The sequence below is a fragment of the Danio aesculapii genome, chromosome 16, assembly GCF_903798145.1.
Source record: "Danio aesculapii chromosome 16, fDanAes4.1, whole genome shotgun sequence".
Classification (NCBI taxonomy): Eukaryota; Metazoa; Chordata; class Actinopteri; order Cypriniformes; family Danionidae; genus Danio; species Danio aesculapii.
The window spans coordinates 22,419,865-22,432,504 of NC_079450.1; the positions used below are offsets into that span (position 1 = coordinate 22,419,865).

General features: G+C 36.4%; 1 protein-coding gene across 1 annotated transcript; it reads right to left on the bottom strand.

Annotated features, from left to right (window-relative positions):
• Positions 1-410: 410 nt before the first annotated feature.
• tent5ba (terminal nucleotidyltransferase 5ba) lies at positions 411-10,993 on the bottom strand. Its single transcript, XM_056475680.1, has 2 exons — positions 10,590-10,993; positions 411-3,822 (listed from the first exon to the last, which is right to left on the bottom strand). Exons 1-2 carry the CDS (start codon positions 10,743-10,745, stop codon positions 2,797-2,799), a joined length of 1,182 nt encoding a protein of 393 aa, XP_056331655.1. The 5' UTR covers positions 10,746-10,993; the 3' UTR covers positions 411-2,796.
• Between the last annotated feature and the right edge of the window lie 1,647 nt (positions 10,994-12,640).

A 12,640-nucleotide genomic window follows, 5' to 3' on the forward strand; every position in this document is an offset into this window, starting at 1 on the left:
ACAGTATATTTTGTAGAATACAGCTTTTTTTAAAAAATGTATGCTAAAATAGTAGCTAATACAGTATATTTTGTAGGATACGGCTTTTAAAAAAAAAGGTATGCTAAAATAGTAGCTAATACAGTATATTTTGTAGGATACGGCTTTTTAAAAAAAGGTATGCTAAAATAGTAGCTAATACAGTATATTTTGTAGAATACAGCTTTTTTTAAAAAATGTATGCTAAAATAGTAGCTAATACAGTATATTTTGTAGGATACGGCTTTTAAAAAAAAAGGTATGCTAAAATAGTAGCTAATACAGTATATTTTGTAGGATACGGCTTTTTAAAAAAAGGTATGCTAAAATAGTAGCTAATACAGTATATTTTGTAGGATACAGCTTAAAAAAAGAGGTAAAAGACATGAAGATGAGTTTTGTGCTTTTTTTAATCACATGGAAATACATGCCTCCATCCCTGAAAATAGAGTTTTACAATTAACAAGGAGACAGAAAACGTTTTTTAGAGAGCACAGGTCTCACTTTTTTGTACAATGTTTTTAGGCACTTGGAATTACAACAGCAAACATTCCTTTCTTAACAACGAAAATAAAATATCTTTGGTCCTTAAAAAAAAACAAGTAAAACAGAGGTTGATTGAAACCACAGTCTGGGAAAAAAAAAAAAAAACATATAGCTTCACAATACAGAACACGGCCTTCTCTCCCCACTTACATAACCTGCAACAGTTTAACTGAATCTATCATGACTTTGAGAGAGAAAAAAAAAACCAAAGTGTTTTTTTTTCCTGCTACATGTGAAAAAGATCTTCGCTCACAGAATACGTAAGAATAGGCTCAAATCAGACATACAGCAGTGAACAGTCATTCTAATATACGTCACATTTAGCACAAGAACAATAGAGTGCTACAGTCGAGGCATCAAAACCCGGAAGACAAATTCCAGAATTCACTTTATTATATTTACGGGGTGTTTTAATTAATGGGGAAACACCTCAACAATACTTGAACTATGTAAACTGCACACTTATCTTTAAAAATATTTTAATTGAATTTACTAATATTTTTGGTAGGGATGCTCTGATCAGGATTTTTGCAGGCGATACCGAGTGCCGATTCCTTTTCATGGTGATCGGCCGATACGGAGTACCGATTCTAATGCTTCAAGCTTTATAATACATTAAGCAAAGTATGAACCTTAAGAGTAGATCTCGTCTTACCTAAGAAAATAACTGAAAGATGCCGCATATAATATCTTAAACATGTCTGTTATAATCATTTAGATGTGAACAGAAGACAGAAGCACTTTTAAACTGTATAAATATGGAGCCAGATCAGTCTGAAAAATAATACATTTACAAACTAAAATTGATATATGCACAGTACATCTGTAAACACAATTCGTGAATACAAGTAAAAATCATAAATATTTTCACTGAATTGGATTTTCATATTTATGAATCGTGTTTTGAATTTACAAATTGAATGTGTATTTTTTAATTGTGTTTTGAATTTACGAATTGGATTTGTGTATTTTTGAATCGTGTTTTGAATTTACAAATTGAATGTGTATTTTTTAATTGTGTTTTGAATTTACGAATTGTATTTGCGTATTTTTGAATCGTGTTTTGAATTTACGAATTGGATTTGCATATTTATGAATCGTGTTTTGAATTTACGAATTGGATTTGCATATTTTTTAATCGTGTTTTGAATTTATGACTTGTATTTGCGTATTTTTGAATCGTGTTTTGAATTTACGAATTGGATTTGCATATTTATGAATCGTGTTTTGAATTTACAAATTGGATTTGCATATTTATGAATCGTGTTTTGAATTTACGAATTTATTTTTGTGTATTTTTTAATCGTGTTTTGAATTTACGAATTGGGTTTGTGTATTTATGAATCGTGTTTTGAATTTACGAATTGGATTTGCATATTTATAAATCGTGTTTTGAATTTACGAATTGGATTTGCATATTTATAAATCGTGTTTTGAATTTACAAATTGGATTTGCATATTTATGAATCGTGTTTTGAATTTCCGAATTGGATTTGTGTACTTTTGAATTTACGAATTGAATTTGTGTATTTTTTAATCGTGTTTTGAATTTACGAATTGCATTTGTGTATTTTTGAATCGTGTTTTGAATTTATGATTTGAATTTGCATATTTTTAAAAATATTTTTTCATATTTACAAATTTGATTTGTGAATTTTTGAATCGCTTTTTTTAATTAATGAATTGGATTTTGTGTATTGTTGAAACGTGTTTTGAATTTACAAATTGGATTTTGTAAATGTGAATGGTGTTGTGGATGTATGATTTTTATTTTGTAAATGTATTATTTTTAAGATCTGGCTCCATATATAAACATGTGGCTGCTGTAGGATATGTATAATATACACATGCGTCTTCCTCTGCTTGTAAACTCTTAAACAAACACCTGCGATCGGTTCATGAGATCGGCCAGATTAGTGAGTACCGATGGAGTCATGAAATGTGATTATCGGCCGATACCGTTCTTCGGCTGATTGATCGGAACATTCCTAATTTTGGGCTGTGACATTGTCATACAAAACAATTAACGAATAAAAAGATAACCAGTGGTAAGAATTAGTCTTCCCAATTTTGACGCTGTCCCAAGAATGCTCTATTGACATTGTTTAAAAAAAAGCTCCTCCAGAACGTCCCTTTTTTTTTTTGAGTATGGAAAAAAAAACGTTTATATATTCACTTGCTTGCATATCATTTCCAGCACATGGAGATGTAGGAGAGCTGATGTCGACTGTGTCAGTTGCAGGGCAGCCACGTCGGATAGGAACTACTGCATGTATGAACCAGCGGCTGCACGTGAGCGATGTAGTAGTTACTGAAGTTGATGTCTCGCACGTACGGCGCCGGCTGGTAATAACATGTGACGTTGGTAACTGTAGGGATGGCGTTCTGTTCGGCGAGCACCCTTAGCGCCAGCATTGAGATAAGATTTAAAGTCTGCCGTCGCTCGTGTCCCATTAAGCATACAGTACTCTCATTGACCACGTGATATAACGTGACCAAACAGTCGTACCGTTTGTGCTCCATTCCGGCAAAGTGATTCTGCAGGTACGCCTCCAGTTTTCGCTGCTGCTCCCCGATGTCTGGAAAGTCAATGAAGAACCGAGAGCACATATACCGCTGGAGCGATTTCATCTCCGATTCGGAAGTGGGACGAAATCCTCGCACTAAAAGGTGGCAGTATTTTAAGAGGCCGCCGCCGCGAATTTCTTCAGGGTTTCGTGTAGCGATGGCCTTGTTGCACAGATGGCCGAGAGCTTCCTCGAAGTCCCCGTACATGCTCTCGCCCAAAACTGTAGGATGGAAACACTCCGACATGGGCGTCTCCGAACAACGGTCGAACAGAAGAAGAGAGTCCAAGACTATCTGGAAAGAGTCCACACTGAACTCAAACTGCCGTCTTAGAGAGTCTACAAACTTGAGCTCGACGTTCTTGCCTGTGTTGTTGGAAAGCGAGATGAGGCTCCAGCGGTCGGTGTCGTTGCACACCTTCACCAGTTTCTGCACATAAGCCTCTTTCAGAGTCAGTGCTGAGATTCGCTCTTTGCTGACGCCTTCAGGTAGGAAGTCCAGCAGGCTGTCGAGAACCACATCCTTCACCACACGGAAAGCCTGGTCGTCTGACAGTGAAACACCAAATATCAGGTCCAAGTCTTTGTATCCGAGGCCCGTGTCCTGGTGCAGAACGTGACTGGCAGCTGAACCGTTTAGCCTAACATCTCGAACCGTGATCCCTCGCTCCTCCAAACGTGCTCGAACCACCTGGAGGAACAGTGATAGAGATTAGAGATTACTTGATACTGAATAATGAATGTTTTACACAGTTTTTACATTTAGATTAAGGTTAATTTAACAATAACTTCAAGTAAATTTATAAACTGCGCTAACATTTGTGATGTATCTTCTGATAATCTGAAACTGAATTTCCAATTTTCATATAGTACATCATAATGTTTATTCATTCATTTATTTTCCTTCAGCGTTGTCCCTTTATTTATCAGGAGTCGCCACATTGGAATGAACCGCCAACTTATCCAGCATATGCTTTACGCAGCGGATGCCCTTCAAGCTGCAACCCAGTACTGGAAATTGCGTTTCACACACATACACTACGGCCAATTTAGTTTAGCCATTTCACCTATAGCATATGTCTTTGGACTGTGGGGGAAACTGGAGCACCCGGAGGAAACCCACGTGAAAATGGGGAGAACATGCAAACTTCACACAGAAATGCCAACTGGCCCAGCTGGTGCTCAAACCAGCAACCTTCTTGCTGTAAGGCGACAGTGCTAACCACCGTGCCGGCCATCATAATGTTGTGATGCCTAAATTAATTAATGGAATTTTTATTCACAAAAATCCTTGCGTCACATCATTTGTTTATAGTTCTGCGTGACTGATTGCTTTTCATTGCGATACAAGGACGAGCATTAGCAGAACATTAGTTTATATTTTCACTCTTGTGGTCTGAAGAAAAAAAAATCCATATGGGATTTAGAGCAACACTGGGGTGAGTAAATAATGACAGCATTTTCTTTTTGGTGAGCTATCCCATTAAACACTAAGCACTGCCTTGGTTGAGCATTTTGAGGTTACTTTGTTCTGCCACCACTGCTATTAGATAATTACCTTGTTAGCTAAATAGCCTAATAAGACGTAATTGCTAGGCTTCAGTGTTGCGTAGCCCATCGGCTCTTTGTGGATTACAAAAATTGCACAGATTTATACATTTATTCCTCGTCCCAATAAGAGTTACAGTTGGTCTACAATGAGTAATCAACAAAACATCAGTTCACATCAGTTTGCAGCCAATGTCGTTTTGAGATTTTGCCTCTTTGTTGTTGTGACTTCAAGCTGATGTGGAATACTGACAGCATATGACTACATCAGAACTTTACATACAGTGCAAAAATGAGTACATCCAATTTTGAAAATGAATATTTGTATCCATTTCTCAGTGAATATAGGCAATGTGTGCAACAAAACAGATTTATTAAACAGATATATTTATTTAAATCATATTTTAGTCACCGACATATTTAGAAATTGAAAGATAATACAATTAAATTCAAGCTAAATATTGGAGAAAAAAAATATTTATAAAAGATAAGTTTAAATAAAAGTTATTTTGTTAGAAAAGCTCCAAATTTGGCTTCAGTACAGACTAATCTAATGTATATTCACAAATATGATATTGTATTCACCTTATTCTTCGCGTATGAGTGGGCGCAGCTATTTGAATCTTTTTGGCTCAAATCTTTCGGTCTCATTCACTTCCATTCATTTTTAGACGTTAAAATGGCTCACTATGCTGCTTGATGTTGCAAACTGATATTTTCTTATTATATTATTCTTCTTTGTCTGTATAATCATGCAAACACTTGTTTATAGAGCAAGTAGTTTGACCGTTTTCGGCGTCTATTATTCCTAGTAATTTCTCCCATAGGCAACTGAATCGAAGGTTCTTAAGGAATTGTGAAAACGAGCACATTTCAGCATTGAAGAATAAGGTCAATAGTTTCCTTTTAAAGTAATATATATTTTAAAAAGCTATTGCTATTTATTAGCAAATTACAAGTTATTATATTGGCTAAATATATTATCCATGTGCATTGGCCAGTTGAAGTCTGCATCAAATTGAATTTACAAATGCGATTTTATATAAAATGTAACTTAGTGTGACATATATTTGTGTACAAATTAATGATCATAGTTGGAATAAGAATAAGTGATCATATAAAATTTTATTATATTTTAAATAATTAAAAACAATAAAACCTAGTGCTTTAAAGGATGGCAGCAAACTATAAAATGATTTAAAAATGTTATTGCTGTAAATATATCCAACAAGATTTTTTACTATATAACTACTATTACATTGAATGTGATTTAGGACACATTCTATTACATAACAAATAAATACATTTAGAGCTGGATTATGTTTTTATTTTGATGTGCAAATGCCATTTTACACTTTATTTAGTACTATACATTACTGTGATTTTACACTATTAATCATTCTCAACACGTTCATATAGGGTATATGCAGAGGTATGCAGAAGGACTTTTAATTTTGGGGTAACCTGAGTCAAATTCGGCGTGTTTAAGGTCTTTTTTCATTAAAAATTAACAATCAACACTGCCTGATTGATATATGATATAAAGTGGGTCTCAGAATGTACAAGCAGCACAACATTACATTGATCCCCGCCATGTCTTTAAAATATGAAAACTAATTTTACCCCAGTATTTTCAATTAGGTTTCTGCGCAGGCCTGCTGATCCTGATGGCGAGTGCGTGTAAACGGCTTTTCATCTCGTTTTACACTTGAACAACTAAATGAAAGCTGAAGTCAATTATATTTTAATAACATTACACCTTGCTGTTTAAAAAGTCACATTAACCGTTCACCGTAGGTTTATCGTTATGGGAAGAAACACTAGCAGTGCATATACCCTATTAGCTATGTGTTCAAGAGACTGAGCTGAAGTGGATTGTAAAGTCTAGGGTTAATCTGTTTATATGGAGTGTGCAGAGACTGACAGTAATGCATCCACAGAGACTCACTTGGGAACACACACCACTGTGTACAGCTGCACAAAACACTCCCTTAATACAAGAAACTACTGAGGCAGCTGTAACAGTTCACATGGAGGTCTAATAAATCTCAAATGATAAACGAGGAACACATTCATAAATGCCTAATTCAGTAAAGCTAAAATATTGATTTTGGCACAGCCCGCTTTTCATGCATGGCAAGCTATTTACATTGTCCTGCAACCATTCCAAGATTAAAACGTGCTTAAATCAAACTCATTATGCCCATCCTGATCGCACATAACCTTCATTTTCCACAGCTCTGTGGGATTAGTGTCAATCAGATCACCTGCCCTCACTGCTGTCAATCACATCATTAGCCAGCTATTTTTACACATTGGGTCAGACTGCAGCAATTGACCAAGTGAACGCAGTGCAGCTACGCACGTCTGTAAAACACCATCAGTCAGACTTGCAGTGGAATTAATCAACCTGAATGGCATTATGGTCAATTTATAAAGAGGGCGTGATTTATTTAAACAAAAAAAGTGTTTGCTTTAATAAAAGACTAATGTAGGAACATCAATCAAACTAGAGACAAATAGAAAGTAAAAGGTTCTTGAATTCCCACCAATTGCAGTGCAAGCGAATAGTGCCAAATTAGTTTATCAAAACCTACATGTTACGGTCCAACTGTACATTACAGTCTACACTACCTGAAAAAAGTCTTGTCATCGATCACAGATGTAAGAGCAACAAATAATAACTTGACTTCTAGTTGATCATTTAGAAATGTGGCAGAAGGCTGATTTCAGATGAATCCCAACTGCATCCCAATCCTCACATATACTGCAGAAGACCTATTGGAAACCGCATGGACCCAAGATTCTCATAGTAATCAGTCAAGTTTAGTGAAGGAAAAATCATGGTTTGGGGTAATATTCAGTATGGAGGTGTGCGAGAGATCTGGAGAGTGGATGGCAACATCAACAGCCTGAGGTATCAAGACATTTGTGCCACCCATTACATTACAAACCACAGGAGAGGGCAAATTCTTCATCAGGATAGCACTCCTCATACTTTAGCCTCCACATCAAAGTTCCTGAAAGCAAAGAAGGTCAAGGTGCTCCAGGATTGGCCAGCCCAGTCACTAGACATGAACATTATTGAGCATGTCTGGGGTAAGAAGAAGGAGGAGGCATTGAAAATGAATTTAAAGAATCTTGATGAACTCTGGAAGTCCTGCAAGAACGCTTTATTTGCCATTCCAGATGACTTTATTAATAAGTTATTTGAGTCATTGCAGAGATGTATGGATGCAGTCCTCTAAGCTCATGGGAGTCATACACAATATTAATTCTTTTTCCACTGCACCATGACTTTATATTCTATACTGTACATTATTTCTGTACGTGACAAGACTTTTGTCTAAGCAAAGTCAGACCTTACTGTCCTAATTAAATAATTAAAAAACAAGGCATGATCATATTTTATTTTGGTAAATAAGCGTAATCTAGAGGACTTTGCCTTTCATATAAGCCACTTCTGATACCAAAAGATCAACTAGAAGTTAAGATATTATTTGTTGTTCCTAAAACTTGGGTAAGCGACAAGACTTTAGTCAGGTAGTGTACAAATGCTATCAAAACCTACATGTTATGGTCCAACTCACAGTCAAAAGCAGAAGGTGCAAAGAAGCAATCATGACCACATGATGATGATTGAATAATAATGACCACAGCCACAAAGTCCATGTAATGAGACGGTGCCATGGCAAATCATTAGTGTTCAGAAAAACAGGGAACAAGCAGCCATCTTTTGTCAATTTTGCAATGCCACGTGGAGGCTGTGTAATAAAACATCAAAGTTGTTTTTTACAGGTTTTCCATTAAATCTAATAGGCGTCCTAGTTGGCTTTTATTGAGAGGACGTTGCTATCTGTTCTAACCCTAGCAGATGGACTATTATGAAACCGAGATTGACCATTCATTACTGTACACTCCATGTGGAGCACGACCAGATCAAAGGAAGAGAAACTGTCAGATTCCACAGTTTCATATCCGTGTAATTAGAACCAATCTTAGGCCAGTTTTTGAGATCTAAAGCATGTCGCTGTATAAAGCTTTCGCAATATTTGAGAACATTGAAATAAAAGATGTCAGATGTAGATATGATTGGCAGACAGTCTCCCTTCCATATGGGAAGCGTGACTTTCTTTTCGACTGCGAGAGAATTCACCCCTTAAGCACTTAAAACAAACCCTCTCTTGTTGGGTGAAGCTATACTCAAGGAAACGATCTGCAGAAAAGATCAATATCTGCCTGCATGTGTAGATGCAAGGCCACACTGCTTGCGTATGAGAACAAGAAATCTTTTCATTGAGAAGAGGGGCATTGATGCAGGTTATCACAGCACTAACTCCAGCAGTGTTACATTGCATGGAATTAGGGTCGGTAATGAGTCACACTCAGTGCAGGATTCGTGAGAATGTCCAAGTCATTAACAAGTCACTTAAATTTGCCAAGTGCACAGATTTCTGTATCTGCTGGAGGGCCAAAGGCTAAGAATGTTTTGCTTATCCTTGGGGGGTTGAGACATTACACCAATTGCTGGCCTTGCAGTGGCAGGTCAGACTGCACACAAAATAAATCAAATTTCAGTACAAAATGTTGCATGTTTATTGTTGAGATTTATTACTTAAAATGATGTTGAAGTTTTATCTAACATGAACTTACATTTATAAAACCGTAACTATGCCGTAAGTAGTTATTGCTGCGTTTTAATTTGCAGTTAACTAGTTATATGTTAACGAGAATCAGAAATACAAATTTATACCTGATAAATGTAAATTAACATTTTAATATTCATTCCCTTTTTACCACTACCTCAATTGTGACAATTGTGTAAATAGTTAATTAAATACCTCATTACTTCAACCTAAATCGAGTAAGTTCACATGGATTAGTTTAACTCAAATGGTTTGAAGCAATCGGTTTCCTCAAACAGTTTGAGTTGCCTTCACTTATTGAGTTTTACAGTCCTCGGTTTAAGTTCTCTTCATTTATCGGGTTTTACTGTGCTCAAATTGCTTCGATTACACAAATAGAGTAAGTTCACAGTACTCACTAGGATTAGTTTTTGAACTTAAATGGTTTGTTGCAATCGATTTCCTCAAACAGTTTGAGTTACCTTAACTTTTGTCATTCAGATATTAACAATTCACTTCAATTCACTTCAGTTTCTTTTGTCTTTTTAACTGGCATCTCACCATTGGGTTTTAGTATCCTACTTATAGTTCCCATATGTATAAGTAGCAATTCCAGCTACTTAAACACATGTACTTAAAACTTTTTATATGAGATTGTAATATTCATCACAGTTACTGTATTTATAACTGTGTTTGTAATAGATTAATTACTTTAATCGCTTAATTCAGATTTCAGCAGATTTAAAATGTACATTTAGAAATCAGATTTAAACATTACTAACACTAAAACGCATTATAGTGTTTAAAAAATACGTATATTCATTCAGTTTTAGAATATCTGAAATACATTTCAATGGCTGTCAGTAACTAAGGAATAAATACTACTAAGAAAAGTTGCATAAGTAGGCTGGTTAAAATTGCAATAGGCACCGGCTACAACCGGAATAGTCCGAATAGCTATCGTCATGTCACATGTAGTGACCAGTAGCAGCAAGAACTCTGATATTAATCGCTACTGGAAAATTAAGTAATGTATAATTAACAATAACCATTAAACCTGCTAAGAAATACGGCCGTTTGAATGGCTAAAATATGTAAGAGTAGCCTATATGATACTCGTTTTAATTCGTGTTAAAACATGTACTTAGTAGCCTACTGGTTTTAAGAATTAAAAACTGGAATTGCAATAATAAATACGTCATGAAGTATAGCCTCAAAAGGAAACTTTATAACCAAACGTAGTAGTGTACAGAAAGAGTTGAGAGAGATGCGCTTTCATATTTACCTGAACAATCTGTCGCGGCTGCACCGAAAGCGTCGGGAAGTTTCCACGTCCGTGTACTGGAACCGTCTCTCCGAGAATAGAGTCCAAACGTTGCACCTGCTCCCAAGACAACACGCAAAACCGCCGACACTGCTCTGTCACATCACCGGAGGACATGGCGATGGAAAGAACAACCAGCTTTAAAAAAAAAAATCTCAAAAACTTCTGGTCGTCTTCTGCGCAGATGTCGATCTCCTTCCAGCAGATGAACTTCCTTCGCAGATCCGAAATGTGAAAAGCTGAGTTGTTTCACAGTTGCTCTCTTTATCAGATATTTATATATATATAAATGGACGCGGTTCGTGAGGTCATCCAGTTGCGCTCCTGATTCACTATTCCCAATTCACGCACATCCAACTAGACAGTGAAATGTTACAGTTATGCTGAGAACTGCCATCTGAATGGGATTTATAGTTCTGCTATTTGCATACTAGCCTCTTATTGGTTGAATGCTGATGCTCATGAATAATTTTACAGCATTCTTGGATCGGATTGGCGGAGGCGTGACATTCTCATCCCCAGTAGTACTAAAAGACTGAGATCGTAATGCCTCACATTTGAAGAGAGGAGCCAAAAACAAATGAACATAATCGTTAAAAAATTTTTAGTGTTACTCTTATTATCTGCATCTGTATCTGTATCATGTGGGACGAACACGAGAAGTCGTGTTTAGGCGTCAACAAATCAAATCAGCAAATTAAATTCACGTGTCTCCCGTTACAAATAACTTCTGCATACTATATTCTGTGTACTAATTAAGACATGAATGGGTGAATGTTATCACACCAAGTTTTATTGTTGTTTTTGATTACTAAAAACGTCCTGTATATATATATATATATATATATATATATATATATATATATATATATATATATATATATATATATATATATATATATATATATATATATATATAGTGCTCGGACAAAACCCACACGAATATGAGAAGAACAATCAAACTCTACACAGAAATGCCAACTAATCCACTCGGGGCTCAAACCAGCAACCTTCTTGCTGTGCCACCACACAATAAAGCCTATTTAGCCAATCCAATTCTGTACAAAATAAAAGGATTTCTCTATACTGCTCCGCAATTAGAAAGAAAAAACCCATAAACTCTGTAAATCAGGAGGACACATCTGAACAAAGAATTGTTTGTAGTAAACTACATCTGATTCAAACATCTTTTTGAGTACAGTTCGAACCCTCAATTTCTACTGATGAAAATAAATATGCAACTACTGCTTGAACAAACAGCTCACTGCTACTGGACCAATATAGTCAGTAATGCATAATATTAACAGCACATCTGTACGGATCCCCGAAAAATCATCTAAACATCTGTTCACAATGCCTTTATTTAGCTACACAGAGTATGAAAAGTCTGTTACGCACAACTCTGCAGCGTGGCATCTGTGGATGACTCACACTTCGCAAGCTGTTGATCAGCCTTTGGGGCAACAGCAGCGGGGTGGGTTAGTCATGATAGATTAGTGTGTGTGAGTGTGTGTCTGTGTGATCAGAGAGCTGAACCGCATACCATTTCGACAGGGGAGGTCCTGAAGGCGTGTGATGTCAACCAGTTTCAGTTCCCCCGGCAACAGCATCCCCCGTCGCCAGGCAGCAGAGAAGAGGGAGCCCTCATCAGTGTGCTGAGCAGGTGGTGATATGAGACACCTGCGTCATATGCCTAAAAATAACTCGCCTTGAGGTAGCGGAGCATTGTTGCGTCTGACAATCCATTGCTGGAGTGATTTAAACTGAGTTCACGCTGCAGTTTTGCCCATAATTTGGTCGTCTGGAACAAATTTGGAAAAGACTACAGTAAAATCTGTCGGTTAATGGCTGTTGTGATCAGATTTTTCCCACAGACACTTTCCTGCTCTTTAACTTCAACTATGACCACCATCAAATCAAAAATCAATAGCAGTACTGATTGTGATGACACAATTTCGACAACTTTAAATTACCACAGAGAAAATGTTGAAAACCATTCATCATGTCAATGG

What these genes read in the sequence shown, in the direction of transcription:
- tent5ba (XM_056475680.1), bottom strand. Translation starts at nt 10,745, where the DNA reads ATGTCCTCCGGTGATGTGACAGAGCAGTGTCGGCGGTTTTGCGTGTTG. An exon ending in AGCCGCGACAGATTGTTCAG is followed by an intron (nt 3,823 to 10,589) that starts GTAAATATGAAA and finishes CTGTTCCTCCAG; the next exon opens with GTGGTTCGAGCACGTTTGGA.